General features: G+C 36.2%; 1 protein-coding gene across 9 annotated transcripts in view; it reads right to left on the bottom strand.

Annotated features, from left to right (window-relative positions):
- TLE4 (transducin like enhancer of split 4) overlaps positions 1–16366 on the bottom strand; it is a 139818-nt gene that overhangs the window by 75776 nt on the left and 47676 nt on the right. For 7 of the 9 annotated variants that reach the window (XM_011375498.2, XM_011375499.2, XM_023520624.1 and 4 more), the window contains one exon: positions 15473–15547. The exons of the other annotated variants lie outside the window; for them this stretch is intronic. In XM_011375498.2, the coding sequence (XP_011373800.1) occupies positions 15473–15547 (75 nt within the window). The remainder of the gene's footprint in view (positions 1–15472; positions 15548–16366) is intronic. 9 annotated transcript variants of the gene reach the window in all.

Raw genomic sequence — 16366 nt, 5'->3', positions numbered from 1 at the left:
TTATTATTCTTCCCTCTTTTCTGTACTCGTGGGGGTGGGGAAAATAAGATGTGTCCTTCTAGTCAAAAGATTGGGAGTTCTTGCTTTTAACACCTCTACAAAAGCTAAACATTAAGTGAATACATGGAAAGAAACAAGAATTAAAAAAAAAAAAACAAAAAACTAAGAAAGGAACTTTTTAACCTAAACTTATCTGTAACTCATTCCTGATGACTTAAAACAGGAGATTTATTACAAGGGAAAGATCTACATTTAGAGCAACTCAAGAAAGATTTTCACTGCAAGGATATTTCTCACACTAAAAGCACTGATTCCTGTGGTCTTCAAGATTCCTGGGTCTTTAAGGAGAAGACAGGTAACGAGCAATGCAAGCAAATCCATGAGTACTGTGCCAAGGAATCTACTGTCTTAACCTGCAGTTTAACTCACAAAGTAATAACAGCAAGAAAAGAAGGGAAAAAAAAATCTTTAAAAACCTGATTTATTAAATTAAATTTCTGATCAGAGATCCTATTAGACTTTTTTCTGAATTGGTCCAAAGTTTACTAGGAGAGGTTTTCTAAGCAAATTAATAACAAAAATACAATTTCCTGGAGGCATGTTTAAACTAATTAAAGAATTTTTTTTCAGTGATTTTAACACATTATCCTACTAAAACCTATGCTTCCATTTTTTATCTAAGCTATTAAAGTCGCCAAGCAAAGAGATCATGCTCAGAAAGGCTTTTGGTTACTTGAGCACTTAAAAAGTAAAGCTGAACTTAAAAAGCCTATCTTCTTTAGGTTCTTCAGTAATCCTGCAACTGGCCTTAGAACTTTAGAAGTAGAATGAACCTCATATGACATCAAGATGAGTTGCTCACCAGCATTCTGGCAACTCGTGTGTGCATACACGTGTGTAACTGCATAAATGCACACGTAAGTGAAACAAAAGTTGAACAATATCAAACATTATGTGCAGCACACTCCGATTTTCTATTGCTGACTACCCACTTGCTCACTGAATTGATTTCACTGCACACTCAAGAATCCCATAACTTGTTGAAGAACACTGAACCAGGCTGTGATACTGTGAGTTACGAAATATACATTTGGCCATCGTCCATAGTTCCTGGAAAAGAGCTTCAAAAACCCTTGAAATTTCCAGAGAGCAGCAGAGGTCTTTTGTTATGTTAATGAGGTGACGGTTGGAAAACACCTAAGGCATGTTGCTAGAACCAACCTTGTGATTAGAGGGTTGGACATTTCAGTCTTGCCCCCAGACCTATGGGAGAGGAGAGGGCTGGAAATTGAGTTCAATGACCAATGGCCAATGATTTAATAAAACATGTCCAAATAACAAAGCGTCCATAATATCCTAAAAGGACAGTCTTGAAAGCTTTCAGATTGTCGAACACTTGGAGATTTAGAGAGTGCGCCACGATAAGAGAAAACATGGAAGCTCTGCCCTTTCTCTATACCTTGCCCTATGCATTTCTTTTACCTGCCTGTTCCTGAGTTATATTCTCTTATAATAAACAGTATTCTATCAAGTAAAATGTTCCTCTGAGTTCTCTGAGCTGCTCTAGTAAATTAATCAAAACCAAGGAGAGGGTGCTGGAAGCATAGATGACAACATGGACTTGCAATCAGCATATACAGTTAGGGGAGGGGGGCAGGGCAGTCTTATAGTGCTAAGCCCTTAACTTGTAGAATCTGATGTTTCTCCAGGTAGACAGTGTCAGAAATGACTTGAATTACAGAATACCCAGCTGGTGTCAGAGAATTGCTTGGTGGTATAGGGAAAAAACTCGACATTGGAATTAGGTGCAGAATTTTTCAGGCCAACACCAGCCCATGTCAGGCCAAAGATAAAGTCAGTGGGAGATTGTTCAGCATGAAAAACAGCACAACCCCCGCCCCCTGCCCCCAACACCATCCAGTCCAGTGGTGTACTGGCTGCCCCAAAAGGACCTTTCTTAACTAGGTAGGTCTCACCATAAGAGGTAAACAATCCTTCATTCATATAAGAATCAACAGAGATAGACACTTTGGGAAATGAGTTTTGAACTGACATCTGCAGGATGAGAATGAGAGCACCTTTGCAGAGAGCTGGAAGAGAATCAGAGATGAGAGAAAAGAAGTTGCAAAGGCCAGAATAGAAATGGCCCTACAATGAACAAGGAAGAAAAAGGAAGTTTGGTGGGATCATGGTTTTAGATTTTCATCTAAAAATACTGAGAGCTTTGGACTGTGGTGAGTTTTTTGTTTAAGTTGGACTGTTAGTTTGTCCTTAACTGGTGTAAAGCTAGATCATAATCATTTGTTGGCTGTATGTATTACAGATATCTTCTCTCAGTTTCGGGCTTGTCTTCTTTCTTTAAGATATCTTTTGATGAACAGATATTTTTAATTTTAACTGAGCAATACTGTCAATTTTTTTTCTTATGGTTTGCTTGAGCTTTCTGTGACTAATTAAGAAATCCCTTTCTAGCCCAAAATAAAAATTTTTCCTGAAATTTTAAAAGTTGTCTTTTTATGCTTTTCAGTCTTCTACACATGATGAGATAGGTGGATCCAATTTCACTTTTTCTACAACCAACCATCCCCCCTACCTCCCCCTGCCACCCAGTAGCATTTACTAGTGATTATCTTTTTACCTACTGATATGCCTGACCCTCTGATAAACTGACTGGACTACTTTTCTATTTCATTGGCCTACAAAAGACTAGTAAGTGTTGGAGCTAGGATAAAATTTAAAAAAATTTTAACGTTCAGAATGTTACATGGAGACTGGATGTGAGAGTGGCCAGATGAAAGGAGTTCAAACCAAAAAATGATGATGATTTGGATTAGGGTGGTGGCAGTACAAGTCGCAGAGAGTTTAAGGAGATAACTTGAGATGACACTGAAAAGACATGGTTATCAAAGGAGAACTGTGTGAGAATAAATGGAGGAATTCAGGATACGTTGTAAAGTTGATGCTCAAGTAGTTGGGTAGATGGTAGTACCATTTACTCAGGGCAGAAGAGTAATGGGTCTATAGATACAATTTTGTTTTATACTCTTTTAAAATTAATAGCTTCTATAGGACAGTTTTAGGTTCATGGTTATAATTTCTTTAGACTGGAAAAATTATGCTAAATAAAGACAAGTAGAATGGAAAGTAATTTAAAGTCAAGCATAATCCTACCGGCCAAAGAAAACTACTAATATAATGTTAGCAAGTCCATCCAGTATTTTTTCAATGCATATATAAGCCTTTTTAGATAAAAATAATATCATGCTATCTTGTAGTTTAAAATGTTTCTTCTTTTCTTATTTAGTATGTATCAAAGAATATTTTCCCATATCTCTAAGTAATGTTTTGACTACATCATTTATAATGGCTGCACAGCATATGTCTATGTATAGATATACTGTATGAGAGTTCACTGAAGTGGTCCTTGATCATTGGGTTTAAGTTTAGGTTGTTTCCTATACATACATGAAGAGTCATCATGGTATTAAAATACATCACTTAAGATCGTTCCTCTGCAAGTTATAGAATGCCCAAATAAAAGCAGCCTAAATAATAAGGGTTTTTAATTCACATATAACAAGTGGATGGTCAACTTGGTGGTATCAAAGCTCCAGGTCAGTATCTCTCTGATTCTCATGGCTTCTCTCGTATCCTATTTCCCTCATCGTAAGATGGCTACCACAGCTCCAAGCATTAACTCATACGCACGCAACCAAAAGAAGAAAGGAAGGTAATTTGCTATGTGTCTTTTTGTTAAGGGTAAAAGGTATCTCATTTCATCTCACTGACCTGGACAAGGTCACATGCCCACAGCTCAGCTGTGAGAAAGGATGGACAGAGCACGTGGAACGTGGAATGCTTTAGCCTCCACAGTAGGAAGTAGACTCTGCCTGCAAGAAAACACCCCCGCCAAAGCCTGCCTTGACACCTATCTTTGCTCAGAAGCCACTCTAAGGCTATTAGATGAAAGAAAAACAAAAGCAACCTCTGAGCTTTCAATCCAAGTAGATAGCAGCTTAAACTGTTTTCCTTCCCTCAACAGTTTCTTCTCTCTGTTATTACTTTGTGCAGAGCTGTGTCTACAAATTGCTTTGGGTCAACTGGGAAACACTCTAGGGAAATAAAAAAAAAAAAAAAATACAACGTGACTGCCACTTTGTTTTGGGACCAGAGTGGCACTGCCCCTGTTGGTCACAGAAGACAACCTGGGCCAAGATAAATTCTCGTTTTATGAATCTACCAAGGGGGGAAAAAATGCATGAGAATCACAAAGAGCAGACTAGCTATAGAACAGTTCTAAAAAGAGTTCAAGAATGTGTCATTTTTAGTTTTTCTTAAAAGTTTTGGCGGGGGTGGGAGTAGCTCTAATTCTTGCTTATTAGGTCAATATCATTATTTAAATTTGCAATATTACTGTATCCCATGAAGTAGTTGTTATTCGCAAGTAGGATGGGCAAAGTTTTCTCAAGATGGAGAAATGGAAGTAGAGGAAATGTACGTAGTTTTATTATAAGGCAATGAACTAATTTCGAAAATAGGACCCCCCAAAATATATTGGCAATGCCTATAGTTCTAATTTATTTATGTCCTTTGACTGGAATCTGGTGTGGGCCCTTTACTGTCCTCCTCTATCAGTCATCCCCCTTCCTCACCCACTCTGCCTGCAATTAGCTTACCCTCACCTGTGCTTTTACTGGGTAACTGCTATCCTGTTCAGTCTCCCCTTGTGCTTGGTTCATAACTTTATATAAACATGATTCATACATCTATGGATCTACTCCTCCCATGAAACCATGAGCACTGAAGAGGCAGAGACTAGTTCTTAGTTGTCCTTGTGCCCCAGAACTGTAAAGGATGTTTGTATGAATAAGAAACCAAAAAAAGAATGAGTATTCTGAAGGAATATTTACTTGTCTGTATTTTCTTTTGCTATGACTGCTGGCTCCAGTTAATTCTTAATATGAGAATATCCCAAACAATTATTATCATTAAATATAGTTAAATCTTAGAAGTTTAATGTGGCTACCTTCTTTCCATAATACCTATGACAATATGAACAAAATATAGGGGTTTTTTTCAACCCACAAATAGTTCAAGAAACTACCCCATCCTCTGAGTAATATATAGAAACACATTCAGTGTAAACTTCTGATTTCCAGGTTTCTGAACAATTTGTCCAGCTATGTCTCCCTATAATGGTATAGACAACTGCTTTTTATCTACATGTATTCCACCAAATATTTTATTTCATTTGGATCGTGCATAGTTCTAGTCCTGTAAGGCACAAGCCAAAACTTTTTTGTGTCATGGGACCCTTAGTGAATTTAAGATCAAAATTTCTTTTCTAGAAAATGTACATACTTCTCTCTGGTTCACGTGCACGCGCGGTCTCTCTCCCTCGCCCTCACCCTCCTCCCTTCTCCCCATGTTCAATTCTGCAAACATTTCAGGGAGCTAATGAACAGCTTAATACCCAAGCATGAAATCTGAGAAGATCCATGGATCTAGGTTTAAAACACCTATCTTGGTAGTGGAGTTTATGACTTTTAATTCTTACATGAAAGTAAGTTACAAACACAAAGGAAGAAACACAGCATGATGAGTCAAGAGTATCTAAGTGATCTATGGAACTAATATAATTCAGACAATTTATGCTAACCAATTGGTATGTGCATCAGGCACACCCAATTTCTATCTCCGTCACTGAACTCTGGACAGTAAAGACCTGGAGGATTCTATTAGTGGAGAGGGATAAAGATCTTGATGTAAAAAAAAAAAAAAAAGAACATGGAGATGAGGAAACAAATAAGGGCCAAATGTACCAGATTGGTTAAATATCTGTGTTCTCCTTGTGTGGGCTTCAGAAAACTAACTCCTTCAGAACCTTGGTTTCATTACTTGTAGAGTTGAGACAATAATTCTACCACCTTCCAGATGTGAAGATTAAACAAAATAATACATGCAAATGCTTAGCACAGTATTTAACATAAAGCAAGTACTCAATAAACATTTACTATTTTCAGTTACCTGTTAAATGTGAAAATAGTTCAAAATAGAGTATTTGTTCATTTAACAAATATTTACGGAACATTTCTTTATTAAATATTATAAACAAATTATTGAACACTTATTGAACAAAGTTACCAAATACTTATTGTACAAATATTTATTGAAAATGATGAACTACATATTGTTCTAGGTACCATGGCTATGAAAGTGAACAAGATATCCCCTGCTAATGAAGGGAAAGTGACACACACATAATATATGGTAAATGCTACGAGGAAAATAAAATGGGCTAATGAGACAAAGAATGAATTGGGTAAATGAACTACTAAAGTCAGCCAGGGAAGTTCTTTCTTAGGAGATAACCTCTGAGCTGAGACCTTGAAGAGGACATGAGAAAGAGCTAGTCAAGACATGGAGGACAAGTTGAGTGTTCTAGAGGTGGAATAGCTAATATATAAACCCTCAATCAAGAAGATGCCTGAAGTGATCCAGGGACAGAAGAAAAAGGCAGTGTGGCTGAAGGACAAGCAAATTAAGAGAGTGGCATATCAAGTTGGAGATGTGGGCAAAGAGTCAGCTCATACAGAGTCCAGAAGACCAAGGTAAGAAATTCAGGGTTCATTGTAAGTAAAATGAGCAGCGATAAGAGAAAGATTTTAAGCAGGATCCGATTATATTTTAGAAAAAGATCACTCTGGCTGCCATGTGCAAAATGAAGTATAGACAGACAAATGCACAAACAAGTCTTATAACGAGAAGGCTGCTAGAGACTAGAGGGTGGAGTACCTGGTACCAGGGAGAGATGCAAGGTACACTCACCCTTGTGAGAACAGTTTGAAGTCAAAATAGACACCACTTTTGACATGTGAAAGTTTCTGTACTGAGCTTGAGTTCTTCCCTTCATCCACCAGTCAGTCTCTACAATACCAACAGTAAAGATCTGAGTTCTGAGGGGTACTAAAAAGAGGGCAAGAACTGTAAAGAGTAAGCACAAAATGGAATGGAAAATATCAATAATGAAAGCTACAGAAATCAAGATATTCTGTCATTGGCAAAGAACAACATGTTTAATGGAACAGAATAGAGTCCAGAAATGGAACTGCACATATAATTAACAGATTTTCAACAATGGTACAAAGGCAATTCAGTGGAGAAAAGACAGTCTGTTTGACAAATGCTGATGAACAATTGAATTGGATGTTCATCTGGAAAAAGGAAGAAAGAGAGAAGGAGAAAGGCAGGGAAAAAGAGAGGAAAGAAGGAAGGAACGAAGGAAGTCAACTGCATTTCATATCATAAACAAAAATTCATTCAACCTGAATCATGAGCCTAAATATAAAACTTCTAGAACAAAACCCAGGAGGAAATCTTTGTGGTCCTGGGTGAGGCAAAGATTACTGAGAGACATAGCTAAAAGTAAGACTCATAAAGGAAAAAAAATTCGTAAATTAGATTTCATCAATGTTAAAAACTTCTGCTCTTGAAAAGATATCATTAAAAAATTAAAAGACAACTACAATTGAAAGAAAATATTTGCAAGATACATAAATGAGTTATATCCAAAATATTTTAAAAAACTATCAAAACTTTAAAAAATAACTGGAAAAAAAATGAGAAAGATACTTATTAAAGAAGATACAGGGATGGCAAATAAACACACAAAAAAAGACACTCAGCATCCTTAGCTGTTATGGAAATGCATAAAAACATGAGCACCACTATCCATCTATCAGAAATAGCTAAAAACCCAACAAGTCCAAGTGATGATGAGGATGTGGAACAAAGGTTCTCTCATACATATTAGTGAGACTGCAAAACAATATGGTCACTTTGGAAAACAGTATGTCAGTTACTTAGAAAGTTAAACATATAGACTTAACATAGACAATCTCATTTCTAGGTAATGACCCAAAATAAATGAAAATTTATAGTCCCTTAAAAAAACCTGTATGTGAATATTTATTGCAGCTTTATTCACAATCACTAAAAACGAGATAATTTGAAACGGTCTTTCAAGAGATGAATGGCTAAACAAATCCTTATATCCATACAATGGAATATATTACTCAGCTATACAAAGGAACCAACTACTGATAGAGGCAACCAAACCATGCATTGTGCTAAATGAGGAATGAAAATGCAAAATGCTAGTGTATAATTCTATTTATATGGAATTCATGGACATTCTCAAAAAGGATCATTTCGGAAGAGAAAACATATGGGCAGCTGGACAAGGACTAGTATAAGGAAAAGAAGTGACTATAAAGAAATAAGGGAATTCGAAGTGGTAGGGTGGGGCAGGAAGAGAAATATTCTAGATCTTGAAAGTGGTGGTAGTACATGACTATATTTAGTTGTCAAGACTCAAAGAGCTATATGCTACAAGGGATAATTTTACTTTATGTAGATTATACCTTGATAAATCTGACGAAAAAAGGATAGAGAATATATAAATAATGAATGTGCATTGCTAGATTCCTAATTCTAAATATCTGAAAGTATGAAAAAATACAAATTTGTGATGTATGCAGCCTCGTTTTCATTGTTTTCCATTATTTGTTTTCTCTTTACTCTGTTATCCTTGGAAACTAAAGTTTTATTGAAATTAAAATGTGTTAATTAAAAGTTGATTACGTGTAGTAAAATATAAAACCAGAAAGCTTACAACTACTAAAACCTTAATAAAATGATTTAATCTGAAGATCATTTCAGAATACATTTCAGAAAACATTTAAAAATATCATTTAAAATGAAAATAAAGTGTGCCCTTTTAATAGGATTTGGTGAAGGAGCTCGAATATTTGCTGAATAAATGCATGAATAGATATAATCATTAAATCACTCTTACTGTTCCTAAAAAGTTCTAATCTTTTTTGCAAAGGTCCTTAGAACATGTAAGACCACAAATATTTCTAGGTGAAAGGATTCTCAACAGTCCTTAAAACTTAGCCCGAGTCATTAGCCTTTTAGCTGCCTGTTTGGGGGTGAGCCTGCCTCCTCCCTTGCTTCTAACTTTGAGAGACACAAGGTAGGCTGAGTCTATAAGGGAAAAGGTCTGACTAAATAAATGGCAGCTGGTGATGCTGCTTATAGAAACACTATGGGAAGACATAAGAAAATTAGAAAAGGGGAAGCAAAATGGGGGGATAAAACCTACTAACCAATAAAAAGGGATAACAAGGTACAAGCTTGCAAAGCTGCCTTAAATATAGCCTGCTTTTCTGTGTAACATTTCCATCGGGACCCCTGGACTCCTACACAGGCCTGGTGTGAATGAATTATAGATGTACAGATATGGGAAACTACTTTCTTCTTCCTGAAAGCCCAATGCCCACATGCCTTAAACTGTGTCAGATGTATCTAAAATGTTTAGGCATATTCTGCAACTCTTGTTAACTCTGTGTGCTTAACTCTACCCTGATCTATAAAAATGTATTTATTAAGGGGAAGGAGGGAGAAAAGGGCTCCTTCTCTCAACAGAAAGAAAAATAGTAGCACTTCATGTCAGCGACAATAAAAATAACAAAATAAAACCTGACTAGCTTCTAGAAATTTCTTCTAGAAAAACTCTGTAATAGAAACTAATGGAATGCAGAATGGAAGGAAAAATTAGAAATCCTGTTCTTTAGGTTTTTTTAGAGTTCTGAAGGTGGAGGCAGAGCTAAAAACTGATTTAGATATATGAGAGTCTTTGTTATGAGAGAAGGGAAATTACCACCTCGTAGAGCCTCCTCGAATTATAGGATAAAGATTAGATTAAGACTATATTGTTCAGTAATGTAGTCCCCTGATCCACAGTAAAAATGAAGTAGTTTTAAAAAAAGGTGAGGAGCAGGCATACCAACATGCGATACAAAGGAAGGTGCACACTCACAATGTAAAACTGCTTTGGCTTATGTGCAATCACGGCTTTATCATATACCTTGTGAGAGCAGGTGAACAAAGCCCTACAACTGCATAAAACCTGCCTTTTGCCCCCAAACTCCATCCCAGCAAGCTTTATAAATCATGAAGCCAGTGAGCAGCATATTTTATAAAGTCTGTAAGCACAAGGCACTGTTCAGTAAAGAGTAGCAAAGCTGGAATAACATTTCTGATAAAACACAAAACTACTTTATAGCACATTATTAAATTTGTTCCATATAATATATGTTTAAAAAATAGCAATAGTAATAAGTTGAGAAAAGAACAAGAATGGGAAGCTCACCTGTAAGTTTTTATTGAAAAATACTTTTTAAAAACTAATGTAAAAGTTGAGCTGTTATCAAAAATATTTTATGCACAGAACTCACATCAGAACACAAGTCATGATTCTAGCCCTGGAAGTGAGTACAACTGCCTACCTAGACCAGAAAGGCTCCTTATAGAGCTGGAGGCAGATGAAGTCTAATCCCAAGTGTCTTAGTTCCTCCAGGAAAGTGGATGGACGTGGCTTGGTTGCAGGGAATTTTGAGAAATGATCCCAGAACAGGAGTGGGGGCCTATGGAAAATGAATCAGGGAAGGGGAGAAACTCGAAACAAGATGGATTCTTCATCACTACATCGTAAGCCAAATTCCATGGGCAGCTAAAGCTCCATCCTGCTAGGAACTCTTTGTGTAGGAATGTAAAAAGCTCCTCAAAACTGTCCACTCAAGGGGCAGGAGGGGAGCATTCCAATATTTGCCTGCAGGTCCAAGATTATCGCACTGGGTGGTAACTCCCTCACCTTTCAGAGCTGCATATGCATAAGTGAAGGGTGGAGTCCCATGAAGGTCCCACAAAAAGCACCGGGGAAATGTAAGCACTTCAGTGTGGCTGAGCAGTGCTGTCAAGCCATGGGACACATTGTAATGGCAATGGCTAGAGGGAAGGGGGTATAAGGTGGACTCGGGAAGGACAACACTGCTTCAGCATCTGTGCCTAAAGAAGGATAATAGCACAACTACTGCAAAATTAGTATTTCTGGAAAGCCCTTTATTAGCAAACACAGAAGAGATAAAAATAAGGCTCTTAGACACTTAATATAATTTTGCTTTTGTTAAAAAATGCAGTTATATTTTTAATTTTATTTCAAGTTTTGTGTTACTGAGGGCTGTGTTGTAAGGAAGGAGAAAACACACTCATTTTTGTCTATACCTACATATTTATTATTTTTCATTTTTTTACCTAATGCTGATTATTTTTAAAAGAATCTACAAGGGAAATTACTATAATGGTGCATCTAAATGCCTCTGAAACTTAAAATGGCAGTTTTGAAATCTAAACTGGAAAAAAAGGGACATATTTTAAAACTGTCATACTGCAAAACCCTCTGCCAAAATGCCAATCTGGAATGTGTGTGTGTGTGTGTGTGTGTGTGCACGCGCGCGTGCATGTGTGTATCTGTGTGTGTGTATAAATAAAATTTAAGGGCTAATCATATGACAAGGACAATAAAACAAAATGCTAAGAGAAAGAAAAAAAATCCCAAAATGACAAGGACAATAAAACAAAATGCTAAGAGAAAGAAAAAAAATCCCAAAGGCATTTTCTTTCTTTTTTTAAAAATAACTCAAACACATAGGATAGTAAAGGCAAAGTCATTTAAATCATTTCTTTAGTAATACAAGTAATATTTAAATAGATTTAATAGTGCTGCTCCAAACCAATGAATTATGGGTTTAAAACCTATTAAAATGTAATGTTTTTTTCCTGAGCTGAGAGGAGAGAGATTTAAATCCACTGAATTTTAATATTTCAGCTTGAGCTGCAGGAGGTAGAGAAAGTCCAAATGAACTATTCCATCAGCACCATTCAAGCATGAACATTTTAATCAGCTTTACTTCCTTGGAGTTCTCTAACACAGTTTACGCTGTCATTCTGAAAGCACTTAACACAGAGAGTGTGAAAAACCACCAAGGCTTGTTATTGCCTTCACAATTGATGGCAAATAATTTTGCAGACTTCCTATCATTAAAATGTCACTGCTAAAAATTGAGGTTCAGCATTTCTTGTGCTAAACTGCATTTTCCTACAACACCATGGCATACCTGTTCTTAGAATTTTTTAAGGGGGTGTGCTTTTCTTTTTTAATGTATATTTCTATCATTTTTTTCTTCAAAGAGTTAGATTTAAAAGTGGGGGATCCAAAGGAACCCTATTTTCTATTTTTTACAAGGCATTTTCTTCTCCAATGTTCACACTAAAAAAAAACCTTCTGTTTCTTAATGATAGCTTCTTTGGTGAAATTTTATGAGGTTCCAAGTCAGCCTCCTTTATTAAGCATAACCACATTCACACAGCATGTGCTGATTACATAGTGTAATGGATTTAAAAAGCATTTTAAGATAGTCAGATGACTCAATTTAATAATACAGGAAATGAAAACATCATTTCTAATTAGATCATATTACTGATTTAAAACTACAATCTGTGTGTTGTTCCAACAGTGTGATCTCGCAGAGATTCTAATTTAAAAACACAGTGGCTAGTAGGACACATGACAAGATCAAACTAGATACATAACATTCCCTCAGCCCATTTGGGGGAACTCCAGGAAAGCTTCAAGGAAATGTGAAATATAACCAATTAAAATACACACACACACACACACACACACACACACACACACACAATTAACTAGAAAACAACACAGGAATTTTCCTGTTTTTTTCCTTTTAAATAAAAGATAAATGATATTTAACTTATTTTAATCTATCAACAGTTTTAAACTGAACATGACCTGTGAAAGAAATCATTATAACTGTGTTTCATTCCATTAAGCACAACTAGCTTATTGTCAGGAGAACAAGCCGCCTCTCCAGGTTTCAGGCTCACTTCAGCATTTTGCATTTAAACGGCATGGATCACTGGTTTGGCTCATTTACCAATGAAGGTAGAATAATATTGCAGAGTTAAAAAGGTGCTTCATCAGATTTCATTAAATCTGGGAACATCTGCACTTGTCTGGATGGTGTGCATACATACAAAAAAAAAAAGATTCATACATAGTGATAAACAAAGGAAGGTCAGCAGGGGTTTAGATGGGTCTGCCTCTCAGGAGAAAAATTTTCTTCCCTCGGTACCAAAAATCACTGCCAACTACATTCTAAGACTCAAGCAACAAAAATCGAAAATTGACCCTTCATCACCTCTGGTAGCAGGTCGAAATACCATCACCTCTCAACACAGTCATGCCCAAGGGCACACAAAACAGGTACATTTTAAAATTCCACAATGTTACAACTCTGAAAACTATTGGAAAGAAGGCACTAGGAGGACTGAAACAGACGAAAGACCAAAGAGCATCAACAGAAATGTATCAAGTTAGTTTATAATCAAGCTCTTTCCTTCTCACATGGTTTGTGGCTCCCTAAAACTGTTGTTTTTCTATTCTGCAATTTTTTTTTCACAAGTCAGATTATGTGCTCTTGACTCCATTTTCTGTGCAGATACAAATGATTTGGAACTCCCACTATATAGCACATGCTGCTTTAAGAGCATGCGGCTCTACTGAGTTAGTTCTTCAAATAAGTTTTAGGTCACAAAATTAAATTGGCTTTATTTTAATAATTAAATCCATATATACACAATATGTCGGCTCCTTGGCTAGTCTCATAAATCATCCTTTCCCTGAGAAAAGGCAATCTGCCATCCTATTCAAAACAAAGTATATAAAATGAAATAGATATAAAACAGTAATAAAATATTCTTGATGTGATGAAGAGAACTTGTTGATTTTTATATCTTCTTTCATATTTTTAAGCAACATCTAACACAAAACAATGTGTTTTTTATTTAGATTAATCTCTCCACTGTACAAACAGTAACTAATAAGAATCAAAAAAGAAACAAAAAAGCACTGTTTTCCTAGAAAAGACTGCCAACCAGACATAGGTAGGATGGCTACTTGTATTTTAGCACTTCAAACAAACAATAAACACTAAGCCAGAAATGACCCAGCAAGCTCTCTTATCAGTCCTCACTCCACCCATTCTCTCTCCTTCAACAGCAGAGTGTAGTGCCTGACAAATGTAAGTTCTATCCTGAGTGTCCTTGGGAGATGTGATAACCAAATACATCCCAAGGTGAATACAGCATTTTACATATACACTAACTTTAAAATTAAAGTTTTCTCAATGCTTAAAATTTTTTAATATACTGCTATTTTCTGGAATCTTAGGGGAAAAAAACACTAATTTTGAAACGTATTCTCCTCTCAACTCTTCCCCATCCCCAGAGTGAAGAAAATGTATGACAAACGAGTCTACATGGCTTGTTCTGATTCAGCTTCTTCTTTCCAAGGGGCACGTCTGAAGAAATAAAGGTTACTCTTTTCCATTTATTATGTCTTCTAATTTACTACCAGTATTTTCTTGTGGTCAGAGGGACACAAAATCCAGCTCGAAATTACCCATTAAGAAACAAGCTACAATCAGACTATTGCTCCACCACCATCAGCAGTTGTACCAGAGTCCTGATTTCCTTGTTAAAAGACAAAGGCATAATTGAAGCAATATCTTCACTTCAGATTGATTATCAGGCGACCCTTATCCGCATCTTCACTTGCAATTTGAATTTTAATGAAAGTAAATGGAATAATTAGCATTTCAAAGTGTGTTTGATACACTGAGGGAAAAAAAGAGGAGACTTTTGTGTATACACAAAAGAAAGTATTTGGGAGAGGGTAGAAAGAGGCAAGTACAGATGTAGTGTCTTCATTAAGATAACCTAAGGAACTGCTTGCACCAGCTACATAAATAGAGATGTGAATATGTGCTCTTTTCGGCTAAGATTTCTCACTTTTATTTCTAAGTTTTAGCACCTTATTTTATTACTTGTTACCTTAATCTGAGAGATCAAAAATATAAATGAGAGCTGGAGTGATTGTCCAAACTGATGAATTCCAGCAGGATTTCTACGCAACATTAACGCTACTATCACTGGGAAGAATTTTCTAAGTGGGCCACTAATTTTTCAAAAAGGTATAGTTCATCTGTTATTTCTACTACAAATGTGGACACTCGTCCATAAGAACCACTCATCATAGGAGAAGAGTAGTAACAGAGATGTAAAAAAAAAAGTACATTTTATTTTACTAAAAATGTTAAGATACTCTGTATTTGAGGAAAGATAAAAGAAATCAGGTTGTTTTAACATCAGGGCAATCTGTTATCTTCCCCTCCCTTACTCACCCCCGCCCGCCCCCAAAAAAACCAGGTTAGCAACAGAAGCTGATTGCAAAGGAAAAAAATATTATGAAAACTACCCAATCTCCATAGGGGAGAGTTTTCAGGAGCATGTCAACTTGAACTGGTGAGAATGGATCCAAAGTTTCTGAGGCAGCCATCAAATCTCATGAGATTAAAGGCAAAGTGCCTTAATTTCACTTTATGGTGCTCTACTGTCTTTTGCCCTTTTGACGGAATAAAATTTAAAAAGAGAGAATGAGAAAGCTGATGACAAACACCAAGATCAGAGCTAAAATGGAAAGGCCACGTACCCCAATGATGGCGTTCAGTTCTGCCATGGTCACCTGCTTGGCCCGTTCCACAGCCTGCACCACTTGTTGCTGGTGCTATAAATGAAGATCAGAAACAAAATACAATTATTTGTTTTCTAGTCAGTCAATAATAGCTTTTCCTAACATGTCCTCTAACTTCAATTACATGCAAAACAAGATTTAGGGGTCTCCCTATTTCAAAGAAAAGCCCTGGGTGATGGATGACTAAATGTTTAGGGTATATTTGGGTCTATACTGCTGAGAAGTATCTGGGCATCCAACTGCATCCCCATGAAGGCTGCTCCCTTACAACTGGTAGAAATTTAAATTTTACTTTCATGTCAGTGGTGCATTTTGACTCAACATCTTCCCACTGACAAAATAACACAACTCATTCCACCTGCTTTCTTGGCATTCCCTTTTCTCTGCCATCTATATAAAATTTTGAAAACATTTCCTAGAAATTTAAAAAATCTCTTGATGTTTGTTAAACACTAGAAGGACATATAGAAATTAAATGTTTATGATTCTTCTGAGAATGTGAAAAGTGTTCATATTTTAATTCCTGTCAAGGGGGCTGCATATTTTAAACTGTTTAAAAATGTACTATCCTTGCTAGCAGTAAAAAATTAGAGAACTTTAGGTAGTTCTTTTAAATGCAACAGAAAAACTAGGATGGACAGTATAGGAAAATCCCTCCATCCATGATTCAGTTCTAAAAAGAATGAGCAAGAACTGATAGTAATTTTTGTACTATTAGAAAAATTAATAGTACAGAAGTCTTTGCATAGAAGCACCCACACCTGGACATTTACACGTGCCCTCCAAAATGTAAACATCATTCTCAACTAAATACATTTGATCACTCTAATATCTTACACACAAATTTGGTAG

This window comes from Pteropus vampyrus, unplaced genomic scaffold, assembly GCF_000151845.1.
Source record: "Pteropus vampyrus isolate Shadow unplaced genomic scaffold, Pvam_2.0 Scaffold273, whole genome shotgun sequence".
In the NCBI taxonomy this organism is placed as follows: Eukaryota; Metazoa; Chordata; class Mammalia; order Chiroptera; family Pteropodidae; genus Pteropus; species Pteropus vampyrus.
Note: the sequence above shows the minus strand (reverse complement) of the source record. Positions and strands in the feature narration are given on the sequence as shown.